Source organism: Vidua chalybeata, chromosome 24 (genome assembly GCF_026979565.1).
Source record: "Vidua chalybeata isolate OUT-0048 chromosome 24, bVidCha1 merged haplotype, whole genome shotgun sequence".
In the NCBI taxonomy this organism is placed as follows: domain Eukaryota; kingdom Metazoa; phylum Chordata; class Aves; order Passeriformes; family Viduidae; genus Vidua; species Vidua chalybeata.
In genome coordinates this window covers 2,836,622-2,862,992 of record NC_071553.1, presented here as the reverse complement: position 1 = coordinate 2,862,992, position 26,371 = coordinate 2,836,622, and the positions used below count along the sequence as shown (strand labels likewise).

The window sequence follows — 26,371 nt, the reverse complement described above, 5'->3', positions numbered from 1 at the left end:
CAGCACAGGAAGGAGCTGGAGCCAGTCCAGAGGACGTACCAGGATGATCAGAGGGATGGAGCAGCTCTGCTGGGAGGAAAGGCTAGGAAATTGGAATTGTCCAGTCTGGAGAACTGGAGAAGAGAAACTTCGGGGTGACCTCATTGTAGCCTTCCAGTACCAGAAGTAAGACTACAAGGGGGAATGGCTTCACACAGACAGTAGGTTTAGACTGGATATCAGGAAGACATCCCTCCCTGTGAGGGTGCTGAGGTCCTTGCACAGGGTGCCCAGAGAAGCTGGGGCTGCCCCTGGATCCCTGGAAATGTCCAAGTCCAGGCTGGACAGGGCTTGGAGCAGCCTGGGACAGTGGGAAGAGCTTTAAGGTCCCTTCCCGCCCAGACCATTGTGAGATTGTGGCACCGCCCCGCCTGCAGCGCGAGCAGCCAATGGGGAGCGAGCATTGTCCGCTGTCCCGCCCATAGTGGGCGGGGCCTCACCGGCACGCGGGTCCCTGAGGGGAATTCCGGCGGTGCCGGCTTTGGATCCCGGCGGGTCCTGCTCCTGCTCCTGCTCCTGGTTCTGATCCTAATCCCGGTCCCAATCCCGGTCCCCAGTCCGGGGCCCGGCCTGCCTGGCTGGCCGAGAGCTGCTCCGTCACCTGGAGCCCATCCGCTGTCCTGGATGCAGCAGGTGAGGCGGAGGCAGCCCCGGGGTGCCCTCAGGGCCTGGGGGAGCTCTGGCCGCACGGATCGAGTTCTCTCCGGGAGTCGTTTATTCCAGGTTATTTTTATTAGGAAGTTGTTTCAAATTCAAGACACAAAGCCGATAAAACGCCACTTCAGAACACATCATAGGGAAGTGAAAGCTATTTTCAGCCACAGAGTTAAGTTTGTTTTCTTTCAAAGCAAGAGGTAATTCTGCCACAGACTTGGCAGCATGAACCGAAACGCCAGTTCTGTCCAAAATCAGAATTTATGCTGTACCATACACATTATCCAGGAAGTGGTTAGTGTTTTGGAGAACCTTGTGGCTGGAGCACCAATAGAGAGGAAAAAGATTGAAAAGCTTTATTTATGTACATTTTCTATGAACAGCATCCGATGCTGTTAATCCATAGCCTGCAAAGGCTGTACAATACAGCATTTGAGGGCTTAAGACAACTAAATTTCCTTTTCAAGACACATGAAACGTGTTTTGTTATAAAACTATCAGTATCAAGACAAGTGAAATATGACTTCATTGTGAGGGCTGAGCTTCATCAGCTGCTGTGTGATTTCTGAGAGGTACCAAAACTGGCTGAGGTTTCCCTGTGAAAAAGGAAGCTCCCACTGAAATCAGTAACTTAGAAAAATTAGACAAATGTGAAATGTGAATAAGGATGTTTAGAGACACAGTAAGGGCTTCAACGACTTACATCTTTATGCTGTGGAACAAACTGACAGGAGAACAAGAAAATGTGTGTGATGTGCTTTCAAAATTGAATCACCTGGAGGGATCTGATCTTTTGTCACTTTCCTCTGACACAGGTGCAAGGGACAGGATAAATGGGTATTTTTGCTGCCTGATGTGGCAGTAACTCTGAAAAAATACCTTCAGTTACTAAGATGCAGAGAAAACTGCAATTATATTAAGCACCTCACAACAGCAGGAAACTACAAAGACCTTTATCCCTGGATTCTGTTAAAGGCACTAGTATATGAATAACATTTTGATTTCCAGCTTAATTTATACCAATAACTTAGAGAACTAGACTAGTACCAGGTATTGTCCTGTTCCTGGTATGCAGTGCAAGTATCCCCTAGACCTAAATAACTGCAACCCTAGAGCTTATGCAGGACTGCTCAGAAAATTAATGCTTTCTTTAGAGGAAGAAAAAAACCAAATCACAAACCCAAAACACTTCAGCAGAAAGTTGGGTGGGTCAAGTCTGAATTTACAGAAGGTTTTTTTCTACCACTTTTTCCCGTTTTCCTAAGGCACTGGGGTGGTTTTGTATTTCTGGGGGAGTGGAGGGCTGGGGAAGCAACAGCAGGTTCTGCAAGCTGCCTTGGCATTCAGTGCATCTCAAAGCAGGAGTGGGCATCTTCCAACTTACTCAAGACATAATAAATAAAAAGATAAACACTGGTCCTGGCATTACATTCTGGTGCTATGAATTTGAGGAGTGTGTAGACGTGTTTAAAATGCACAGAATACTGTCATTATGAGGGGGAATGTAACACAAGGAAATTGCTTTATTTGCAATCCATTTCTATCCCTGTAGGACAACAGTCTTGGAACCTGAACCACTGGCTCTGGTGCTATTTTTACTGATTTTCCTGGAAAACTGGCTTGTTCTGAGTGGCAAAAATGACATTCTATAAGAGTTTCTTCTTTCTGTCACGACTACCTTGGGACAACACACCCCAGCTGGGCACTACCCCATCATCTCTTCAGAGCACAGCCATTGTAGGGACAGTCTCAGGTACACCTGGGAGCCAGGACATTGCTTTGCTGGCTGCTGTGTTAAACTGATTTCTAAGGTTCAGCTTGAGACCCTCATGGATTTGCTGCCACTGCTGTTCTCCCAGCTGAGCCTGTCTTAGGAGCGAGCAGCAGATCAGGGCCCTGTTTCCTGTGCTGGTTCTTGCAGAATGAGGTCCCATGCCCTGTTTTTAATTAACATCCATTGCTAATTGCCTGTGACAGAGTGACACAAGCCTCACTCTTTTCTGGTGTGTGATTTCATGTGTCCCTGCCATTCTAAAGCTCAGCCTAGACATGGCTCAGTCAGCAGTGCCTGCCGTGCCCAGCTCTTAGTGCAGTGCCACAGCTCTGGTTGGACGATTGGAAAAGAGAAATCCATGTAAAAGACAGCAGGATGTGTCAATTAAACCAGAGACTTGGAGCAGCAGCACTACCCCAAGTCCTGAAGTGACAGAAAACTGATGGGAATTTGAGTTTCTTTGGGAAATAAGAGATAAAAAATAAATAAGATAAAGGGTGGTATATCCCACACAGACATGTGCACTAAAATACACAGATTTCCTGAAATCCCGTTTTGTTCCACTGTTTTTCAGTGGAACAAGGACCCCGTGACTTGTAAATTCCAAGGCTTCTTTGACAATGGTCTACTGGAATGTGTAGTTTAACTGAACTTCTCCCCAGCATGTATGGAACAACTGCATCAGGAATCTGAACTGGTGATCACCAGATATCTGCTGCTAAGGGGGTATAGTTAGCAAAAAGCTGTTCTCTGAAACTGTGAATTATCTTGAGTAAGCCAAAAATTAAGAGATCCTGAGCTTTTGATATAACTTATTTTTCTGGGGACAACCTTTCTTCTTTCTAGGCTGGTTCAAAAGGAACATTCTCTTATGAATAAATATGACAAATAGAAAAATTAAAATATAGGAAAAAACTATGTAAACGCAAGCCCTGAGGTATTTCAAGCACACAGTGTAATGTTTATACCTGACAAGCAATCTAAAGGTGCCAGTAAGAAAACTTCATGGCTCTGTAAAAATGTCCCATCTTTCTTTCTTGCCTTCTGCCCCCAGGAAAGGGGCGAGAGGTTGAGGTAAGAGCCCCGTGGAAGCTGTGATAGTCACAGAAGCAGAAACTGAGGATTTTAAAGTGCTGTGTGTCTTTTTCTGACCGCTTTCGCTCTTTGTTTGGCTTCCACAGGCCAGTTAGATTCTCCAGAGATCTGACAAAGGGGCTGCTTTTCTGGACCTAGGCTCCACTCCTGCACCAGTTCGTAGCCACAGTGAAGCTTTTGGGACAAAAGGGCTGCTGAATGTGGATTTTAGTGGCCCCTTGAACTCACAGTTGGGTTTTTTGGTGTATCTCAGCCTAGCTTGGGAAGCTTAAGCACACTTTGCACTGCAGTTGGTCCCAAATGACTGCTGGTCTTGCCAGCTTCCCACCTCTTTCCCCCTCTTCCTTTAGCCTGGATCTCCTTGGACGTGTTTTCTCCCCCAGAGCTTTCTGCATTTGCATGAAGGGTCCAGTCCTACAAAAAATAAATACCTAGTCTCTGCATGACAGTGAAGTCAGTGGGTCTACTCTTCAAGTTTCCTGGAGCAGGCCCTTAGGCATTAATTGTTTTTTAAAATAAAGTACAATTTTATTAGTTCTGCTCTGTTTGGGGTTTGGAAAATAAAGTCACAACATGGTTCATAGGTCTTACTTTTTACAATGGCATTTGTCCCTCTGCTAATTCTTGGCAAACAGGGGCTTGGTGTGAGAGGATTCTGAGCACTGTGTCCCTGGGGGATGTGCACACATAACATGTTCCATCTGCAGATATTTACCTGGACAGGTACTGCACATCCAGGGACCTGCTCACATCCAGATGTGTTTGTAAGGAAACACATGCATATGCTTACACAAAGTCTATACATGTGTAAACTCTTAATTGCACATATACAAACATTAAAAATCAAATTAGTCTTAGATGCACCTTTGCTCTTTTTTCATTAAAAAGGACATTTTAAACCCCTTTTTTTGTTCACTTCAATTTTACTGTAACTAATACAATTCACCTGATCACCTAACGGGATATTTTCCTCTCAGTATGTTAAAACACTGATTAAAATGCATTACAATTATTAAATTGGGTAGAAGAGCACTTCTTGTAAGCTTAGTCTGGAACTCCTGGGGCATAGCTGTGCAGTGACAGTTTTAGATCATTTCTCTCATGTTACGGATCGTACAGCACAGAACCATGCTGAATATCATGCCAAAGATCTAGAAGAGAAGGGATGTGATTTAGGGATCCACTTACAAAACAGTTACAAAACAATTTGCATATCAGACAATCTGAAGGTCCCTATGGCAGAGTAGTGACTGCTTCCATCTACAAACCCCAAAACACCAGGCAATGGAGGAGGTTTCACTGATTTTATGGGCTCACACTGGTTTCACTGTTCTTTGTTCTAAATGTCCAGCCAAGCACAACTGCCCCAAATATTCATGTTACTAACATCAATTTAAGTCACATAATAACTGTGACTATTGGTGGTATGCTGGTATTGCACAGGAGTGTTCTGAGTTTCAGAATGCTTCTGCATGGACTATGACACACATTTAAGTAAGAGCAGGGGGTGATTGCAGAGCCCCCGGAGCTGGTGCTGAGCTCTGAATAGTTCCTGTGCTCAAGAGCCAGACTATACATTAAATCTAAACCCCCACTCGTGTCAGGGAACTTGTTCACTAGAGGGAATGATAAAAGCAGAGAACACTGGGTGTTGCCAGAGGTTCTGTTTTCTTGCCACAGGTCAGTTCTTCAAAGCAGCTGCCTCCTGAGGCTGCACTGCTAAGGGTGGGAGATGGGCAGTTTAAGCACTGGGTTCATGTCCCCTCCCCACACATGTCCCTGAGGACGAGCACAGCTGATCTCTCACAGCCCAGCAAGTGGCAGAAACAAGCACAGAAAAGGTGCACGTGCATTTCTGCTGCTGAAGAGGTTGTGGTCACTTCAGGACCTTCGCTGTGTCTGAGGTGGGGATCCAAGGGGACATGATCCCAGTTCTGGTGTGTCCATGATGTTATTGATCTCTGTCCCACCCCTGCTGTATTTTTGAGTCCCTTCATGTTTCATACAAACCCCAGGATTGTTTAATTTCCACACCATGGTTTCTGTTACCAGCAGAAACTCTTCAGCTGCTTTTCAGTGTCCACATAAATCTGTGAACGTCCTGCTCTTCCCAGCAGCTAAGGGACTGTTTCTTTACTAATATTGTGGCTCCTCATGGTGCTGGTGTCTGATTCTGAAAGAAGTCATGGCACAGACGTGCTGGAAAAAGCTTTGAGCTAAAGCCTGGTGAGCCCCAGCCTGCCGGTCCTGCTGTATCCTTGGGACAGGGTGACATCTATTGGTCACAGTTCTAGTGGGTACTCTATTCCTCATGGCAAACTAAGGAATGTATCCTAAAGGATTTAAAGCGTCAGACTGCAGTTGTTTTGCAATGCATTAAATGCTGCTACAGCCTTTTGCTTTTCAGTTTGGTTCATGTGCACTCTGCTCTCCTACGCCTAGAACAAAAGAAGATTACCATTACTTTGGACCCTGTCTAAGGACACAAAATGAACTTGAAAAGCAGTCACACAGCTCTGATGGGGGCAATTCCCAGAGAGAAGACACACTGGAAGCAAGAAGAATTGAGGAATTTCACCAGTTGCTGCAAAATACCTTCCACAAAGCTTTGAGTAAGGGACAGGGTACTGGGCTCAAGGAGAGATTGGAGAACATGGATTTACTCACTGTGATGCTAGCAATTGCAATTCCAACAATTCCAACTAAGCGCAGCTGAGTATCAATTACATTCTGAATTTCAACCAGGCAGTTCTGTTAAAAACAAAATTAAAATATTTTTTATGCCTGGAAATCTAAATTTCAATCAATTCTATCAGCTATTTTCACTGAGCAACAGATAGACGCAAAAATATAGTGCAGTCCCCATTCTAATTCTTGCATATAAACCTTGGGTTTTGCTGGACAATTTTCCCAGCATCTTCCCTTTTCTGGGGAGGCATCTGTACCTCTTGCCTGGAGAGGCTGACACATACAAGTAATTTTCCTACACTCAGTTTTCTCCCTAAATTTAAACTCATTTATATAACAGGCCATGCTAAATCAGGAGGTTTGCTGCTTCATTTTGACATTGAACTCACAAGCAGATTCCAGAAAAGACAGAAATTACAGAAATATCTTTCTTAACACCAATGAAGTTTCTAGTCAGGAGGCTCCATGCATGACTAAGGTGGATTGCCAAAATCCACCCTCCATGGGGAATTTGGGGTCCTGTTCTGTTCCCTCCTTCTCCCTTTTCCTTTCAGATGGTGCAATATTGTCTCAGCTACCATGGAATGCCACAAACAGGTGTCATGACTGAGGGCAATATGACCTCCAGCTTAATTCTGCCTCCACTCTTCTCCATTCCATAAGGAATTTCATGCTGGAATTTGCAAGGTAAAAAGAACTTCCTTTCTTTTACTTACAGAATGTCTCCAATTTTACTAAAAAACTGACATGAAGAAGTGATTAGAACAAGCAGGACAGAGGACACTTGCCTTTGGCAGCTGGATGTTCTCTGGACAGGGTAATCCTGTTTGTTGTTCCACATTACCTTTACCACAGCACTGGAGCTGAATGAGAGAGAGGTGGAGGATCAAAGAGGGGGAAACCACAGGCTGTTTCATACTGAAAGTCAGTTATTATTTTATCCTGGTTTAGGGACATACTTTCATACTGAAGGTGAGACAATCAATAACTAAAAAAAAGAATCTGTACAGATCAAATAATAACCTTATTCTCTATATTTAAACTGCTGCTTCTGGTAGAGTTCCAACTGCGTGGGACAAAATTCTCAAAAATTAGTTTCAATTGTCTGAGGCCACAGCAAACAGACACATTTGTATTAACAACAATGTCCAGAAGGGATTTTTATTACTGTATTTCATAACAAAGCAAACAAGTGGATTTGGGAAAAGCAGATCCCTGGCTTACAAGAAAACAGGAGTTGTTAAAGGGAGAATGCAGAAAGTTCAAGTATCACATACAGAATTATGAGCAATGCACAAAAACTACATCAGAGAATGCTGGAATTTTATTTCTGACACAACATCGTGCTGGGTTTGGAGACAGTAATAAATCAGAGTTTCAGAGGGTTTGTTTTTCCTGTTTGCCTATCTCCCACAAAATGCTTGGAATTCCTCTTTGGGTCAGAAATAAGAGCTATGGGAGAAGGACAAAAGGGTCTGAGGTTGTGAAATGTTTGTTCTAAAGAACGTGGGAATTGCTGTAAGGAGCAACAAAGCTTGGGTTTGCTCTCCATGGGAGGCAGTGTAGATCCAGGATGGACACAAACAGGATTAAAGCAGTCATAGGTTGTAACTCTGATTCAGGCATTCACTTTTTGGGTGGCCTGAACTATGTCACACATGTGCTTTTGGTCTTTCACTGACTTGGTTCAACCACACTGTAGGTCCTGGGACACAGATCATGTTTTCTCTGACAAATGCAGAGGGATGCAGACATTTCTCCCTCTCTCTGCATTTGCGAGTATTTATCTGTGGATTTCAATATCCAGAAGGGCCATAACAGTCATTTCTTCTGCACACAAAGACCAGAAGCATCAGAAATTTCAAAGCCTGGCTAACTGCACTTTCAAATGTAGAGATCCAAAAACTAGAATTCTGGCAGAGCCCTCAGGAAACTCTCAGGGTTGTGAGCCTCTGACTGGATTTTCAGTACATTCAGTTCTATTTTGCCATACCTCAGAGGGAGGAATTCTGGATTCTAATGGGCAGTGTGACAGTGGAGCAGTGGAGGGAGGTGTTAAGGTGGAGGAGTACTCACAGCCACATGGTAGCGATAGATGGTACTGTTGACCTTCCCCACTGGGTTTTTCATGTAGTCCTCATAAGCATCTTCGTAGATTTTCTGGGCTTCCTGTATTGCCTGCAGAAATCAGACTTTCTAAGTGAGTTGCAAATCAGTCTTACCCCCGATCCAAGACTTTCACCTTGTGTTCTCAACCTCCAGAGCAAAAAGTAAAGCCTGGTAAACAGGTATGGTGACTCAAAAGCCAGGAGGGTTTGTGGCCATTCAGAGGGTCAGAGTGTTCATAGGCTCTATTCTGTGCTTTGGTTAAACACTCTTGAGTTGGGCAAGTTCAGTGCCGAAATTTGTTTGCCCTTCTCCCAGGCAATGCCCTCTTTTCATGCAGCTCCCTTTGATGTTTCCTTCAAGGCTGAACCCCCACATGCCCACTTTTTCTTGAACAGAGGAGACAAAAACTTCATCCTATTCCAAACTTGTGATAACACAAGCTGTCATTGTCTCCAGATAAGAATGTTCAGAGAGTCTTGCAAGGAAAAGTCTCCTGGAGAGTTTTCCTATGGAAGAGCCAGGTCAGTGGGCACTGGAATCCCTAAGTACCCCATTATTACATCAGAGGCTGTTTGCTACTTACCACTTTCTTGCCTATGAAGGCAAATACTCCAGCAGTGACCTCACCTGCAAATATCACCAACAGGCAAGCAAAGAACTGCAGAGGAAGGAGAGAATCTCACATGAGTGTAGCTTGTTCATGGGGGCTGCCAGCCAGCCCCTTCTCCTCCCCAGGTGTCAACAGCCCACCCTGAACCAAAGCTCCTGAGGAGGCTCTGCACAGGGCTGCCAAGGCAGATTCCTTGTCACATTCAAACAAAGGGAAAATGGCAAAGATGTGGCTCAGAGGGAACTTCAGGAAAATCAGATAGTAATTCCAGGATACATCACAAGGGACAAGCAAGGGCATCTCTGCACGTATGCCAGCTCTGCAGTAGTATGGTGGCTGCTGAGTCCAGAGAAGCTGGATGAGCCAATAAAAGGACATAAGACCTTCCAGGTGTTGGACTGTAAAGATCGTTCCATTAATGACACCAAGCACAGAATGCTTTGGATGGTTTCCCTGCACAGCCCAGGCCCTGGAAATCTTTTACTCACAGTTCCAATTAAGCACTGGGACTCCCGTGCTGCTCCACAGCACCCGAAAAATCCAACTGCTGACATGATGGCCCCTGCTCCCACCAGTACATAGAGTCCTGTGGAAATCAGAGCCAGGCAACAATTTCAGGAGGTTTCTCTTCCCAAAACATGCTACCTATTCATCAGCCCCACCCATTTACAGCTATAACAAGGTCTTTGGCTCTCACAAAACTGGTTACACAGAAAAGGTTCTCTGACCATAGGAGGAAAGCAATACTTTCTTCAGAATTCTTGGAGAATTAAATAAGACAATTTGAGATTAGCTCAGTTAGAGCATGGTGCTAAAAAAACAACTTTGCAGGTTTGATTCCTGGATGGACCATGCATTAGGAGTTGGACCGGATGATCCTTGTTGGTCCATCCCTTCCAACTGAGAATAATCTGTGATAAGAATCTGTGACTTCCACCTTCCTGTCCCAGGGACAGCTCAGTGCAGAAAGAACAAGCCCCATACCATCCAGAACCCCCTTACACTTCTGCCATAAACAATGTAAGGCAAAAAAAAAGCCCAGCTTTGCTAGAAGGCTTATTTCTGGGAAACCTGGGGCTGGAAATGTGCTTTACTGTTCTGCAGTGGGGGAACTGAAAGGAACATGGGAGATGGCAGCATAGCCCCATACAGATCTAGGACCCCAGCTGTAACCTGACACCTAGAAATACTCTTGCTAAACAGGTGTTTTGGTTTTGTTTTTATTTTTTGTATGGGTTTTATCTAGAACAAAAGGAAACCAGAGTTTTTCTTTCCTCACTTGTGAATGTACATTTTTGATCTTTGCTTGGGCAACACTCGGGTTCCTGTGGGGGTCAGCTCCCACCTGACCACAACCACGGGGCTGTGCCTTGGTTCTGGTACCGTGTTGGTGTAATTCTACTCCTTGCCCTGTGCAGGACGTGCAGAAATCTGCCATGCTGAGCCACTGCTGGGGAAAAGAGCTTCATCTTGCTTCTCCTCGTGTCCTTCTGGTGAGGGACAGTGGAGCTGCAGGCAGAGTGCACTAGAGGGCACAGTGAGCCTGGCTCCCAGCCTGGACTACCCAAGCTTCCAGTGAGAGCCTTTAGTGTGCTCAGTTACCGGTGCAAACATATTATAACATCCGACCCAGGGTGAGCAGAGCTGCTGGCGTTTGCTGTTAGCAGGCCTTGTGTAACCTGGACTAGAAGATCCTACAGATGACAGTTTGCAATTGCTAGGAAAATGTAAAACCAGTCAATGTTTGAGTGCAGCGCTTCCATCCAGCTGCTCTGCCTCATTGGTGCAGCCTGCTCGGGGAAGGCAAACTCCTGCCTGCTGCCCATTCACTGCCACATCACCCCTCAGTTTCTGTGTCTATCTCAGTTATTGTGATCCTTCTCCTCCCCTCCCTTCCTCCTTCTGCCCCAGTTCCTGCTGAGAGATACATTCTGATAAATAGCAATAAACAAGTAATATGGCTTTGCCCTACTAATTGTAATATACACGGTGCTGGGGGATGCTGTTTGCTGTCTGTGTTGGCAGTTCTTATTCCATGTTTTCTGGATTTTTAATACTCAGCCACCTGTGACTTCCTGGGACTGAGCATTCTTCAGCATTCTGGTACTTGTACATATTCACAGCACTGTTTTTTACTGCTGTACAAAGATATTTATGGCTCAGGGGAGAAAGGTCAACCAGCCCTGATGGAAGATGAATTGGAAAAGACAAAAACCCTCGCTCAGGTGCAGAACCTGGTGCTCACCAGCCAAACACCAACACTGCCATTTCCTGGGATCTCCATGGTAACAAACACAGTGTAATTACAAAGACGTTTCCTGGACGTATTCAGTGTGTCACTCCCTACTCCTGTCCCTGTACTTATCAGGCCATTTAGCAAAGATACATTGGAGTAAGGAGACAGGAAAGGACTCTTTTCCCGTTTCTTTTTGTTATTTGCAGCTAGGAAAGACACAGCTCGGTGAGTCTGGGGGTGAAACCACTTTCAGTAATTTGGATTTGCATTTGTCAGAGGAACAGCCTGAGCATTTCACTCGCATGACTCAGAGCTAAACCACTACCTCAATGAGAACTTCCCTTTTAAGGCGTGTTACAGGAAGAACTCACACCACTCACTAAACAAAGCTGAGCCCCACAGCAAGCCAGCCAAGAGTTAAAATCCACCTTCTTCCATCTTCTGCTCAGGAGAGTTCATCCCACTTTGTCCTTTCTCAGCCTGGGACTACCGCTCGCTGATACCCAGCTATTTCTAGATAGAAAATAATGTTGACACTTAAAATTTCCACAAAAATAATGATATTTTTACTTTCCTACTATATATACATACATGTAATCTTTCACACAGAAATGAAACTTGTGATTTTGGGGTTGTCCTGAGGCCAGGACTTGGCCTCATTGATCCTTGTGGATCCCTTCCAATTGTGAATATTCCATGAGACACATGAAGAGTAGCTTGAAAAAAATTCAAAGGGGCCAAATTACTTCTCAGCTTGCACTGAGAGGTTTCCCAGCACCCACATCCAGGGATGCTCAGTGGAAGATGACTTCCAGGAAGGATGTCTGTCAGAGATGGAAATGTTATAATTTATGGCTTAAACATCTTCAGGAAGGACTTTTGCCTATTGTAGCAAAACTGTATTATAAAAGCTGCAGAGAACACCACCACATCCTGACTAAGGCCCTGCTCATTACTCGAGATAAGACAGAGTGGCTCAGCTCAACTCTGGGGATACATTCACAGAGGGATCCAGCCCAGCACCTTCGCGGCGGAGACCGCAGCCCCGGGGCTATCAGCGGCTATCTCCTCCTCGCACCAAAGGGCCAGAGGAGGAGAGGTTTTAGTGTGCGGTGCAAAAACCCCTCTGGTCAGAGGCAGTGAGCAGCCATCCCCCGCTGGGCACAGGAGCCCAGCTGTGCGCCCTGCAGCCCGGGAAAAGCCTGGACAGCAGAGTATGGCCCCCCAGAGGGGTCCCCAGACCCTGCACATGATGCGACAGATCCAGAGCCTTGCGAGGGACAGTGGCAAACCTGGCCCCCCTCAGGGGGCACGGGGGCATTCCCACCAGCCCGAGACATTTATTAATGCACTAACTCTAGACTTTGTGGCAGCAGAGGACGCTCACCACTCAGAGTAGCAGGTGGAGGGGAGACATCGTTGGGACCCTCGGGTGGGTGATATGCTTCTGCCTAACCCCTGCTGTTGGGGTCAGCTGGCGAGACCCCAACAGTGTGAAAGTCCTTTTTCCCCTAGCCTGGCAGCTGAAGAAGAGGTCTGGAATGTGTGAAGTCGAGTTTTCAAGGTTGTTTATTTTTTTTTATCTAAAACTTTCTCTCTCTGACCCACCGAGGTCCGCCTGGTACAGAAGCCACAGCAGTATCTACTGAGTCCCAGGTGTCTCTCACATTATATACTAAAAATTACGTGTACCATGTTTACAGTTCCTGTACCAATATCTAACATCGATGTTGGACAGTGTGTCCCTATCCTAAACCAACAGAAAAGTGTCACCATCACACCGAGACATGGAGGACAAGAAGAAGGGAAAGAAGGCTAGGACACGCCCAGATTCCTCCATCTTGTACCCCTGAATCACATTCTAAAAACCCCAAAATTCTACTTTTCCACCCTGTGTCAATTCACCTATCACACTACTCAAACCCTTTTGGCTTGTAATTCCTCATACAGAGTTGGCAGCCTCTCCCACGGGCTAGAATGGAAGCCACAGGTGGTTTTGACTTCTTGCCAAGGTCCCCGAGCCCCCTGCCAGGGTCTGGAGACAGCCAGGGCAGCCAGAGGGGTGTCCTGGACTCTGACACCCTGCCACTCTCTCCGTGGCCGCACCACCCCCTGCCTTTTTGTTTTCTGTTTCTTTCTTTTCTCTTTCTTTCTCTTTGCCTATTTTACTATTAAATAAAATATATCATTTTTTTGGCACCAACATCTAACCTCATTTGGTTTTAATAATGTTCCTTAGTAGATAAGGTAGATTTGGAACATTTGCATCACATTTGGAACATTTCTGGGTTTGATCCGTTTTATTCACAGACTTAATTTTCCTTGCTCTTCTGTGTTTAAATCGGTTTGTAACAATATCAAAGCTGTAGATGCAGAAATATCTTGGATGGTGTAAGTATGTAAGAAGGATCTGGTGTTTCTTTTCCTAGTGGGCTGTACATAGCAACGTTCACCTCATGTTCACCTCAAATTCTTGATAAGAACAGACCTAAATTTAAAGTGAGACTCTCCAGAGAGAAAAAAAAGCAAAGGGTGGCAATGTCTGGCACACAGCCCTTGGAATCCCAGCCCTGCCTAGAGCCATGAAGCAATGAGAGCTGTCAGGGCCAGCAGTGCAAATCCAGACATTTGGTGGTTAATATCACACCTTTCCTTCAATAGTATCCAGTGTCAGAAGTACCTCAGCTTCACTAAAACCCATTCCTTCCTAAAAAGCAGGATGGAAAGCCTTAATCAGCTTCTATTCATCAGCACTTCCATTGTAAAGTACAAAGCCTTGGCATGGCCTCCAACTTGGCATCTACAGCACAGCAGGGAAACAAAAAAAAAAAAGTCAGTTTATAGCCACAAAATGGAACAGGTTTGAAAGCTACAAACTGACACAGAAAATTCACCACAAAGCTCAACATGGCGAAAAGAATTGTGTGAGTCAGGTCAGGGTAGAGAACTTGTTTTGGTGAGTGGAAAATGATGAGAAGAGTGTCCAGCTGCAGCTTTTTGTGCAGCAGGAGGAAAAAAGCACAAGGTGGAAAGGAAGCAAAGGTTTGTGGCCTTTGTGAATTTTTTCCTCTCACCTCTTGTTGCCTCTGTTCATCTCCTGCAATTCTGCTCTTTGGTCTGTGTGTGCTCACGAAAAGGAGAGAGGGCTGGCACCTAAATTGAGAGCAGGGAATGCAGAGAGCAGGAACTCTGCCGTGGCATCGAGGAGGGCCAAACTGGCCCCAGAGTCAGAGCTCTGCCATCTGTAATTGCCCACTCTTGGAATATTTATTCCACCTGCATTTAGGACCCACAAACAGGTCACTCTCAGCCCCTGAATGCAAAGGGATGAAGAGGTACATTCTAAAGATTAAAAATCCATGTGTAAATCTGACAGAAAATTAGTTGATTTAGGCAGACACAGCCAGTGCACTGATTACTGAGGGGGTTCTGGAGCAAATAGTGGCTTCTTTATAACCACAAAAGGATGAAAAACAACGTGTCATAGGACTGGGGATTTTTGAACAGAGCCTATTCTCTTAACTCTTTTCTTTTCTTTTCTTTTCTTTCTTTTCTTTTCTTTTCTTTTCTTTTCTTTTCTCTTTTCTTTCTTTTCTTTTCTTTTCTTTTCTTTTCTTTTCTTCTTTTATTTTCTTTTCTTCTTTTTTTTTTTTTTTTTTGTGAGGAAATATTGAGGTTTTGGGGTGTGGTTTGTTTTGCTGTGCTGACCCCCCTCCTCCCCGCCCAGTTTTTTTATAGATGTGAAGAGAAATGAAGACTTCTCCTTTTAGCAGTGAGTCAAGTGAGAGAACACCTGATAAAAAATTGATTTCCCTCCTGGCTGTAATGTAGTGAGTGTAAGAGGGGAAGAGGGGAATCCCCTTCTTCTGCCATTGTTTTACTTTGCAAAAACAAATTTGGAAAGCCATAAAGCAGCAGCTTTTCTGTATATTTGAGTTTTTGATTCATCCCACGGGGAAAATCATTCTTTCCTGAAAGGAAAATGTCAAATGGGGCCATTCCCTGTGAAAATTCCAACAGGAGGGATTCCCATTTTCTAGCAGACTCTGCTTTGCATTACAAAGGGAATTAAAATGTTATCTGGCAGTCTCAGAGCATCCTGTGGCTCCCAGTAGTGAAGAATGGTAAATCCACAACTCAGCAGATCTCAGGATCAGCCTCAGTGCTCGTGGCACACAGTCCTTCCCTGAGATACTGTCTCCTCTGGAGATAAGGTCACATCCCTTCTTGGGCTGCACTTGGAGACAGGAGATCTGCAAGTCTGAAAAAACACCTTAAAAAGGATCAAGGGATTCTGTGTGTTATTTCTAAGTGTACAAATTCTCTGTGATTAGCAATGCTACAGAATTCCATCCCTTTAGACCAGATAGAAGGATGGAATTTTATAGCTAGTGGCTGTACTATATTTGTATGTATATCAAGAGTGAGAGAAGGATCAGCCTGGGCTGGAAGAGGTGTAATTTCAGATTCTGGAAGAGAACCCACTCCCACAGTTACTTTTGTTTGTTTGTTTGTTTGTTTTTCCCCCAAGTCTTACTGAAGGTTTGAGGCACAAATCCCTGCCAAAGAGCAGGAGCAGACAAACACACCCTGTCTCTGTCTGGCTTTATTTCACATGGGTTTCTTGTTTACCTGGCTGCTATGGGCACTTTCCATTTGAAATAATTCTCCTTTTTTTTCCTCTCTTTTGGGCTGAGTAAATAACACTGAACAAACCCCCAACTGTTCCTACTCCACAGAGAGAACAAGCAGCTCTGTTCTGGGGGTGAGGGACCCAGCAGCAGCAATGGCAGAGCCCGGGACCCAGACAGGGCTTGAAGGGATTTTCCTGGGGTTGTGTGTTCCTTGCAGCCCAGGAGGCAGATGTCCTCCTCCATGGAAGGACTGAGGCTCTCCAGCCCTTAGGAGAGCACCAAGGAACTTCTAGCACAGACACACTCCTGGAAAATATGAGAAACACACGTAGGAGTTGGAAAAAAAAAACGTCCAGACAGGGACAGTTGTGTGTGTGGCACCAAACTCAGCTCCTGAAACAGGCTTGTTACTAGAAATTTCCGTTGTATATTTATTTATAAAATACATTTACAGAACTGGAGAAAAGCTGCAGAGGCCTCTAAAGTGACATGAATTTCTGGAGAAGTGGAACATACCCTCAATTTGAGCATAATGGATATATCTGATTAAGTGTCTGGTGTGAATTCAGCAGAGATTTCGTGGTTAATCTTCCTGGAACCACAAAAGCATTACAGGCACCGGCAGTTTGGAGGCTACTGCTGATGCACAAGTCCTGAATTTCAACTTAAAAGCAGCCTCACTGTAATGTAACATCCCAGTCCAGTTCCTCCCTTTCCCACAGAACACCAGCCCTTGCTACATATCTTGCTCATGTGCATCCCAGAACCCTAAATAATTATGGCCCAGATTCACTCGAGGCACTGTTCCCAAAGCTGTTCCCAAAGGCTCTGTCAGTGCCTGCCACCCCCACAGACTGCTCTGAACTCAGGTGTCACCAGCACACCTGTGCCAGCTGGAGCTGTCCTACCATGGCTGAACTTCACAGACCCCCATGGCAAAGGATTCACATGTAATGATGTGAATAGTGTGGGAAAACTTCCTCACTTGGGAGCTGTTCAAAGTGCACGCCGTAGTCAGAAGCACATGGTCAAATGTCTTGGTACTTTTTCTAGTTTTGTTGCACCCATTTTGACTAGATAGAGCATTCAGGACACTGAATGCACTGGAAATGTACACAATGACATTAAGACTTTTCAGCTGGATTCCCAATTCCTTTCTTCATATTTCCTGACATGTATATGCCTGTTTGGCTGCAGTAAGCAAAGCACTTTGTTGTCAGGAGCAATTGATAGTGAGTCTAAGATCATGTTCATGTGTGGTTGTAGCTAATTTAAAGTCTGTCAGTGTTTGTACTGCTTACATTATCTGTTACCACTTGCATCACTTTGTTGATACTGCCTTTGGAGTACTCGGAGTACTACTTTCTTCTGCCTTTGGAGTACTCGGTCATTTGGTATTCTGAAATCCTCTCGTGATTCTCTGCAATCCTCTCTAGATTAGGACACTGGATAATCCTGTGTGTGCATGAGCCAGCTCAATCCAAACCCTCCTGAAGATGTTTTTGAACTGACAAGCCCCAAAAAGGAGCCTGAGGGCTTTTTGGTTGCTGGTTTGGTTTTTTTTTTCCAGCAGACAAAACACTTTCCTCTCAATGCTTCAAAGTGGACAGTCCAAATGTATTTACAGCTCTGTCAGAGTGAACCACAGCACAGGACATTTCCCTCACAGGATTTGTAATGGGTTATACTGGTTTGCTTGTTATGTAGAAACTGCTTCAGAGTATGTAGAACTCTCTTAAAGAGACTCTGTGTGAAAAAGGAGCCTGAGCAACCCTGGAGTGTGGGATGCTGCTTCAGTAAGAGGAATCATGGAATCATGGAATGGTTTGTGTTAGAAGGGTCCTTAAAGATGATGTAGTCCCAGCCCCCTGTCATGGGACACCTTCCACTGTCCCAGGCTGCTCCAAGCCCCGTCCAGCCTGGCCTTGGACACTTCCAGGGATCCAGGGGCAGCCACAGCTGCTCTGGGCACCCTGTGCCAGGGCCTCAGCACCCTCTGAGGTTGTACATTAATGTAACCAGCCACATCCTGGGGGCATCCAGGGATGGGAAGTACCTTGATGCCCTTTTCCTTCCCGTAGGACCAGCGGCAGGTTTATCCCCCGTCAGCTCCTGCAGGTGGCTCTTTCTAGAGAGCTCCCAGTGTTGCTGTGGTGAGCTCTGGGCTGGGCTGGGCAGCCTGACCAGAACAGGGATCCTGGAGCCTGGGTGCTCCCCGAGGGGCCTCAGGGCACCCCGGGCACTCGGTGCTGGCAGGGCTCAGCAGTCACAGCAGTGCCACCAGTGAGCAGGAACCAGGGTGGCTTCCAGCTGCCTCGAGGAGAAGGAAATGGGGTAACTGTGGGTTCGGCTGCTGCTGTGGGGTGGGACTGGCTGACTTTTACACAGCTACAGCAGGGAGAGGAGGGTGGGAGAAGCCACCCAGGAGGACAATTTAATAGGCAAAAAGCCTAAAGTGCATTATCATGCTTAAGTGATTAAAGAAAAAAAAGCCTCCTGAACCTCAGCATCTTGCAAATATACAGCAATCACTCTGAGGCAGATGGAGAGATTGTCACATTAGGCTAAATTAGCTTGTTTGGTCAGAATTGCCTTTATTCTTCCCTTTATTCTGCCAGGGGGAATACTAACTCTTAGGAACTGCTGCAAGGTTCTGTGATCCACAACAGAGACTGAGGACTTTAGAACAACTTCCATTTTGAGTAAGGTTTTCTCAGGGGGTGGTAGTGGTGGTTTCATATTTTTAAAGCCAATTTCCAGTGCAGCAGCTTCCGTTTTCCACTCAGGGCCACTATCAGCCTTTTCTAAACCACCCTTCCTGGGCGGCAGAAAAGGAGAGCTGCACACAAGATGATAGGAAGAAAGAAATTTCATTGCTTAGGTCTTAAGTACAGACTAAAAGCCTCTCCAACACATGATGGCAGGATCATTTAATGCTCTTCTTGTGGTTGCTCATCTCTACAGAGTGGCTGCTTTGCCAATAGTTCTCATTTTAAAGGCTAGTAGAGTTTGAGAGGTGGTGGATTAAGCAGAGAAAATCCTGTTGACTAAGGGTATAGTGCTTGACTCCAAAATACATGAATAGAACTTGAACAAAGAGAGGCACAGGAGCAGAGAACTGCAGTTCACATGGATGGAACTCCAGCCAACTCCTGTTTGTATGGGCATCCACTGCTATGGAGAAAAACTGCTAATATCCTTCAGCTCCAGACATGACTTCATATCCTAAGGCACGCTCCATCCACGTACCTTTCAAAGCCAGCAGCATCACTCCTGCTCTCACTGACCCCAAGAAAAAGCCACAGTCACCCTAAAACTTTTGTCCACAGCTGTTTTGGCCCTGATGGATGCCTGGACCACAGACTGAATCATGGGACTGAAAGAAAGAGAACAGAACAGAGCATAGGAGGGTTGTGAGCTCTGGCTGTGCAGGAGAAGCAACATTTCAGGGCTGAGAAAGAGCCACCCAGACTGATTTGTTTGCATTCATCAGGTTTTGTTACCATTCCTGAGGGGGTTCGTTGAGTACACACACTTGACTTTTATTGGTGCTGGCAGGGATGGGACCCTCTGCACTTCATTTCTGAGGAATAGAGTTTGTCCTGCTTGTTGCCCTTAGCCCACCAAAAGCAGAGATGGAAGAATGGGGATCTGGAACTGATCCTTAAGAAGTCCCCACATCAGTTTTTGCTGCACAAGTGCTCTACTTGCACGCAGCAGCACTTCGTCTGTACTACTGTGCTTCAGTTATTCTTAACATTAAGAACAGCAGTACTACAAGGAATTAATTAAGGACCAATTAATTGTGAGACAGCAATGCTGACCCCCTGGCTTCCCACAAGCATCTTACTTCCTTCTGACTGTTGCAGGCCTTCATGCCCAGTAAAAAAATTCCCAGTCTTGGTACAGGAGTCTCCATAAGGATGAGAAATCCAAGAGAATTTCCTTAATTCCCCAGATCTTTCCTCCATTTGATCAGTGCAGTGTCACTGATCAAATCAGAGAACTCAGATAAAAAGGTATCTGCCAGCTATGGACCTTTGCTGAAATTATCCTTTTTTCTTTCATTTTTTTCTCTCTCAAGTGCAGCTAAGAGAGGGATCTATGAACTCTACCAGAGCTGAACAGCAGCTGAACAGGGAAGCCACAGTTTTGCTTCATCACTTGAAGCACAGGCACAAAAACTGTACTGTGAGATGGAGTAACATAAAAATATATCCCACGGTAGAGGGAACTCCAAAAGCTGGGGAGCTGCAGAGAGAGGATGTCCAATTTTAGGAGCCTGCTTCAGTGTAAGATATGTCTGGTAAAATGGTTGGAGGCTGCGTGGGTCAAAGTGTTCCAATTCCAGCCTTTTCTGTTGTAGGTTTTTCACTGCAAACTGCAGTGGGGAATATGGGTCACCAAACACAAAACCACAAGCAACAGAAAGCGAGGAACACATATGTGCTTGCCCACAGCACTGCTGCCTGTAAGCTGTTCCCCAACCAACAAAAACATCTCAGTGGCTGGAAAAGATGAACAGGCCTGGTTGCCAAGTCATGGCCTGAACTATTCCAGGGGCAGAAAAGACAGCTGGGCTGCTGGTAAAGAACAGAGCTATTTAAGGAGACTCACTCTGGCCTAATGGAAAATGCAAGGATAGAATTATCAATTATTTTACACTAACCCAACATTTCAGATCCAGGAAAAAAACAATCACAAGGAAGCTGAAGAGAGAAGCTGGTTAGATTCGGCTGGCAGCTCAATCCAGGTACAGAAAGAGCAGAATGTACTGCCCTTTAGAAGAAAGAAAATTAACTGTTTTCAGAAGATGGTGATTCTGGAGTGTTTCAGCCTACAAGGCAAACTCCAAATGCACCTGCACGGTTGTTCCAAGCACTGACACAAAGCTGATGTGATCACAGGGCCTTGGGTTATCACAAGGAGCCACAAAAGCCGTCAGTGGAACTGAGATAAAGATATTATTTTTTGATGTATAGCTATATGCTGATATTTTAAGTCATACTGCTGATCTGCTTTCTCTTTCAGCCCTCAGGGCAGCTGCTCCTGCTGTGCTGTACAGTGTTCCATATTAAGAATTCCTATGCAAAACCCTGGCTGCCACCCAGAAGGCATGTTAGAGAGCAAACACACAGAGCCAAATAAACAACAGTCCCAGAGACTCTGAGAAAGGCCCAATACACAACTGCCAAGGGGGACTCCGAGCTGAAATCTCCTCGAGAAGGAAAGCTCTTCAGCATGACCTTCAAATGCAGCTTTGTCTGCTGCAAACCCCACTGTAACTGAATTTCTCCCTGTCCTTTTACCATGGCCTTGCTCCCAGACTGTTCTCAGCACAGCCTCAGCTGTGCCATCAGATGCTCAGGAGTCACAACAGCATTTAGCAGGGCTTGTAATGAGGGATGGAGGGCAGCAGAAAACTCTTTGGTTTTCTTTCACAGGAATGCTCTGATCAGTGCCGTTTACAAAAAAAGGACAAAAGCTTTGCTTTAGAATTCAGTCCAAAGTGAAAGTTTAAAAGAATTCTGAACATCTCTGTGCCCTGTTCCTTAGCACTTCCTCTCACAGTTACATATTTCAACAGGCAGCTCTATAAATACCTGTGGCAGCCCAAAAGCTGAATGTCATGGTGTCTGATGAAACTTTTACAAGAACATTCCTCAGGACTTCCCAAAATTAACAACTTTGAACAACTTTTGTAATTTCTATTCAGGGCAGAAGCAGACTACATCTTTTGGAGACTTAAATACACATGCACCAAAGAATATCTTGTTTACACCGTGTGTTCTAGGCTGTTCTGGAGTTGTGGTGCTTATTCACAGCACAGGACGTAGCACTTTCTGCCTTCCAACAAACCAGCAGCACTTGATTTTGAAAGCCAGAACATCCTTTTGTCTTGTTTGTTCTCCTGGGACAAACACAAGTGGATCAGGCAGGGAAGCATTCCAATCCACAGCACAGGGAATTCAGCAGGTATAAACTGGAACTGGATATGAAGTTGGTCCAATGTGCTACTGTCATAGCAGTTCAGATGTAAGAGAAAAAGTAAATCATACTTCCTGGCTCTCTGTGTCAGTGGAGGTGCTGCAATGTGTTTTACAATAACCCTCAGGTCCCAAACAATGTTTTCATCTGAATGGTTTTATTCAGCTTCACAAAATCACAGGGGAACATTGCTGGAAATAACATTCTCTCCCATCTATTCCCACGGCTGCACAGCCAGTTCTGTGCCTCTAGCCTGGCTGCAGATGTTAAACAAACCTGGGCCTGGGGCTGTGGTGGATCTCAGTCAAAGCCTCCACTGAGAGCATTGGGGTATTTAAGGTAACTGCACAATCTTGGAGTGACAGGTAACTGCTGGAGGACCCCTCTGGTCAACTCCCAGTCCTTCCATCCTGTCAGAGTGCCTTGATGTCCAGGGTAGGACCCGGTATTCACTCACACTTGGCATTTGTAGATGGCAAAAAATGTTGGCACCAATGGGATTTTATTGGGTCCATCTCTAGGGGTGATGTATTAAACAGAAAAAAGTCCAACTTTTCTGGTGTAAGGGTGTGTTACAGTTGCCAGGGACAGAGAGCTGCAGTTGCTGGCAGTCCCAGACAGCTGCTATTTAAGGGTATCTATAAATATGAAGCACAAGTCCCAAAAACCCATATGGAAATCCCAGGGAGAAAAAAGTTATCTTAAATGCTAAAATTAGATGTGACTAATCCCAGTTCTATGGGCACAGGAATTAGCTGATTCCTGCCCAGGTTGGACAAACAGCTCCTGAGATGACTGAACACCAGGTAGTATCACTTTTTAGCTGTGGAAGGATTTGCTTTGGCACTTTGGTCTCACTGAGGCCTCCACAGGGAGAAGTGCTGAGCAGAATTTTGCTGCTGTCCTGGTTCTGGGAACATTCTGAAAAGACACTTGTTTTGTTGGCTGGCAGCTGCACAGAAAACTCTGGAGGGATATATTGGTGATCCCCACAAGTCTCTGACCTGTCTCACCTTCTATTCTGAGAGTATTAGCACAATTCACTTAGGATATGTGGGGACTGGATCAAATCCAGGAGATTAGTTAGGTCTAAGGAAGTGGATGTCAAGCAGAGAAAGGTCAAAAGCCATCACACACATGGCACACAGCACCACAATGTCCAGTTTTGTGTAGGTCAGCCCAGAAATTGTTGACCAAGGTGTGTCACCTGCCCCAGGATGCAACCAAGGCTGGAGGCTGCCGCCCTCCCAGCATTGTAACTTACCCATGAAGAAAAGTTCCGGGGACTTTTTGTCTGTAGCAAACTCTGCCATGGGCCCACCAAACCGCAGCCACAGCCCGAAGGCAATGACAGCCAGTCCTGCCAGCTGCAACACAAACAGAGCAGTCAGGGCTGCAGTGACAAACGCTGCAGAGCGTCACAGCAGTGTCTTGGCACCTTGTGCTTTCTTGAAATCCCACAGCTCAGAATTGCACTGTCAGAAGATTCATGCAGCACTTGCCAGGGTCTGATAACAACAAATTCCTGTTACAGTGCAAGGTACTTCTTTCTTTCAGCTCTTCAGTGTAGTGGTGCTTCTGAACTTACTAGTGACTCTCAAAGCTTGTCAGTCATTTAATTATCAAAACTGGGCCTGAATTGTCATGAGAAATGGAGGGGGGCAGGGGACCCCCACCAAAACTAGGAGGTACAAGGATTGTTACTGGGTAGATATCTTGGATCACAGAAATTACAAACCAGTGATAGAAGCTATCAAGTGCAAGGAAAAAATTCCCTTTAATGTGAACAAGACCAGGTCACAAAGGAGTGTCACAGCATGTTGTTTGAGGGGAAAGATCTACAGTCAGAGGTTTCAGCCTCACCACGTGCCAGACAGATCATCAGCCTGCCAGGCAGTGCTGTGTGACCTGGCAGAGAACTCCAGCATCCCTCAGGAGCAGAGCTGTGTGCCCTGCAGGCAGCTCCAGCATCCCTCAGGAGCAGGCACAGTGTCCTGCTGCTGTCCAGGCCCAGAGCCTCAGCCTGTGGCACCTGCACAACCTGGACAAGGCTCACAAACACCTGCTGCTTCCCATGTGGGTGCCAGCTGGGCACGGTGCTCCCCTAACCTGTCCTGCATTCCCTGGCACTTGATCCATTGGCAGAGCTCCACAAGCCAAGAGAGCCGGCAATTGTACAGCTGGAGAGCTCGGGACCACGGCTTTCCTCACAGATGTGTCCTAGCAGAGGGTGAGGGTCACCTGCCACCCTGTCACAGCACGGGGACCTCCCCGTTGGCAACCTTGGGCTGCCAGGGCCTCTCCAGGCTGTGGAGTGCCCCTGGCAGTTTGGGATGAATGTCCCAGACAGCTGAGGAGATGGGTCCTTCCATCTCAGCGAAAAGGCAGATAACAAAACACAGTACTTGTCACTTTTGAGAAACAAATAACACAAAGCTTTGTCCTTCTGCTGCCTTGCAGCTGCAGCTGGGCAGCAGTCACACTGCCCCTCCAGCTCGAGCACAGCAGCACTGTGTCCCCGGAGCACGCAGTGCTGTCACCACGAGGAAACAGCCTTTGGTTTAACTGTGCTTCAAGCATAAAGAAGACAAAAGCCCAAAACTGCTTGGTCCAGAGAGGCTGAACAGGATGACTTTGTGGCTTCTTTTAAAAAGACCCCAGTGAATCACAAGGAAAGAAAAAGACATTTAAGAAGATAACATTGCTGATTGTTTTCTGGAAAGCTGAAGGGAGAACAGAGCATGAGGGAAAGTGAGAGAAGAGAAAGCGTGAATTCAGCAGCATGGAACTGTGAGACTATTGAAAAGGTGCAATGAGGGGAGAATGGACACAGCATTCCCTAAATCTCTCGGGGTGATGCGAGGACTTTGTCTTAGGATGATCTTGTAGCAGCTGTTTGCTCCCTATTTGAAATGACATTAGTATAAAGCACTGTGATGCTGTGAAATGTTCTGCTCACTACACTGTACTGGGGGAACCTCTGCCAGCCTCCTCCTGCAGCCGCGTGGTTGCCGGGGAAATGATCGCTACTTTAAATGATCCGTTTAGGCAGATGCTGTCTCTGCTCAGCAATGTCATCTTACACCGAGCCGGTGCTTTCCCAGGCAGAGCTGCATCTCCCTAGGAGCGAGCAGAAGCCGGGAGCGCTGCCCGGGCGCTCCCGCAGCCTCAGCTCGGGCAGCCGATCCCGCAGGGCTGCCCGGAGGGAGCCGCGCCCGTGCCACCCGCCCGACCCTCGGCCCCCGCACCCGCAGCAGGTGCCCGGCCCCGCTCCGCCCGGCGCGGCGCTCACCCAGAAGGTCAGGTTGAAGATGAAGAGCAGGATCTTGATGCAGCGCATCCCCCCATAGCCCACGCCCATGGCGGGCGCTCCGGCAGCAGCTCCCGCGGCGCCTCGGCCCGACTCCGGCGGGGCGGCCCCGGGGGCAGGTGCGGGGCCGGGCGGGGCCCGGGCGGATCCGCCGACCTGGGCCCGCCCCGGGGCGGACTTTGTGCCCGGCGCCGTGCCCGGGGGTTCCCGCGGCCGCAGCTGCCCGGGCGGGGCACAGGCGGGGCCGGGCACCGCGTTGGCTCCGTGCGCTCCGTGAAATCCCTCTCGGCGTCCCGCGCGTCTCTGAAAGACGCTCAGATCTTGCAGATGCTGCCCACAAAATTACAGGCAGGATCAAGAATGTGATGTCGTTAAACTTGTCCTGGTTCATAGCCATAGCTAAGAGCCCCTCAAGTTCATTTTCCAGTCATTTATTTGTTCTCTAATTTGACCCAAAATGCTGACTCTGCGGTCAGAATCTTGAAGGGTTTTTTTCAGCTGCTCCTTCGAGGTCTCCAGGATCTCTGAGTCCAAAGTCGCCTGTGGGGCTTTGAGACGGAGCACGAGGTAAGGTTGTGCCTCTGGAAAAGTGGGGTTTCTACGTTAAACGTTTCCTCTCCTTATTTAACAAATAAAACCCTTATTTCCTATTTATTTTCGTTTGTGCTCTAGTCATAACTGTAGAGTTATAGCTATTCAGATTATTTTCAGGTTTTGAATAAATTTTCCCTGAGGTGTGTATGGAAACCATGCAAAAATGTGTGGGAAAAGATGTTTGGTGTTGTTATTTCAAATTACACTCATCTAATGACGCAATAATACCAAAGGATGTTGGAGGTGGTTTCCTTTTTCACTCACTTTGCTCTTCATTTTCAGCTGTGTTAAAGCCTGGCCATATTTTGGAAAAATAATCCCAAACAGTTTATTTTAATTGCAATGACAGAGTTTAATTAAGAATATCTTATTCCATTTGCAATGAATTGCAATGAAATACACTTTATTGGTTTAGTTGTTTGGTTTTTTTTTTTTTAAAGAAACATTGAACCTACCTTATAACTCAGTGTAAAACCCCACATTTCCCTTTATTTGCTTCCGTGATGCTCTGTTATATGGTGTTGACCTACCAGGTCCAATGTATTCCTTCTAAAATAACAAAAGCATGAATGCATTTGAATAATCAAAATAACTTCAAGAGAATGAAATGCATCAAACAGTAGCAAAAGTCTTCATTATC

General features: G+C 46.1%; 1 protein-coding gene and 1 long non-coding RNA gene across 3 annotated transcripts; one reads left to right on the top strand and one right to left on the bottom strand.

Moving 5' to 3' along the window:
• Window positions 1-519: 519 nt before the first annotated feature.
• On the top strand, window positions 520-6,931 carry LOC128799463 (uncharacterized). Its single transcript, XR_008434731.1, has 3 exons — window positions 520-672; window positions 6,005-6,174; window positions 6,805-6,931. It is a non-coding gene; the product is annotated as an uncharacterized LOC128799463 (long non-coding RNA).
• TSPAN2 (tetraspanin 2) lies at window positions 750-26,069 on the bottom strand. 2 transcript variants are annotated; one of them, XM_053963908.1, is made up of 8 exons: window positions 25,120-26,069; window positions 23,092-23,194; window positions 9,458-9,555; window positions 8,943-9,017; window positions 8,327-8,428; window positions 7,039-7,113; window positions 6,230-6,313; window positions 750-4,713 (listed from the first exon to the last, which is right to left on the bottom strand). In XM_053963908.1, exons 1-8 carry the CDS (start codon window positions 25,186-25,188, stop codon window positions 4,648-4,650), a joined length of 672 nt encoding a protein of 223 aa, XP_053819883.1. In that variant the 5' UTR covers window positions 25,189-26,069; the 3' UTR covers window positions 750-4,647. The 2 variants fall into 2 exon arrangements, with proteins under 2 accessions (XP_053819883.1, XP_053819884.1); XM_053963909.1 differs by lacking the exon at window positions 750-4,713 and adding an exon at window positions 5,980-6,000.
• Window positions 26,070-26,371: the final 302 nt, after the last annotated feature.

What these genes read in the sequence shown, in the direction of transcription:
- TSPAN2 (XM_053963908.1), bottom strand. Translation starts at nt 25,188, where the DNA reads ATGGGCGTGGGCTATGGGGGGATGCGCTGCATCAAGATCCTGCTCTTC. An exon ending in TCTTCAACCTGACCTTCTGG is followed by an intron (nt 23,195 to 25,119) that starts GTGAGCGCCGCG and finishes TTTGTGTTGCAG; the next exon opens with CTGGCAGGACTGGCTGTCAT. An exon ending in TTGCAATTGCTAGCATCACA is followed by an intron (nt 4,714 to 6,229) that starts GTGAGTAAATCC and finishes CTTCTCTTCTAG; the next exon opens with ATCTTTGGCATGATATTCAG.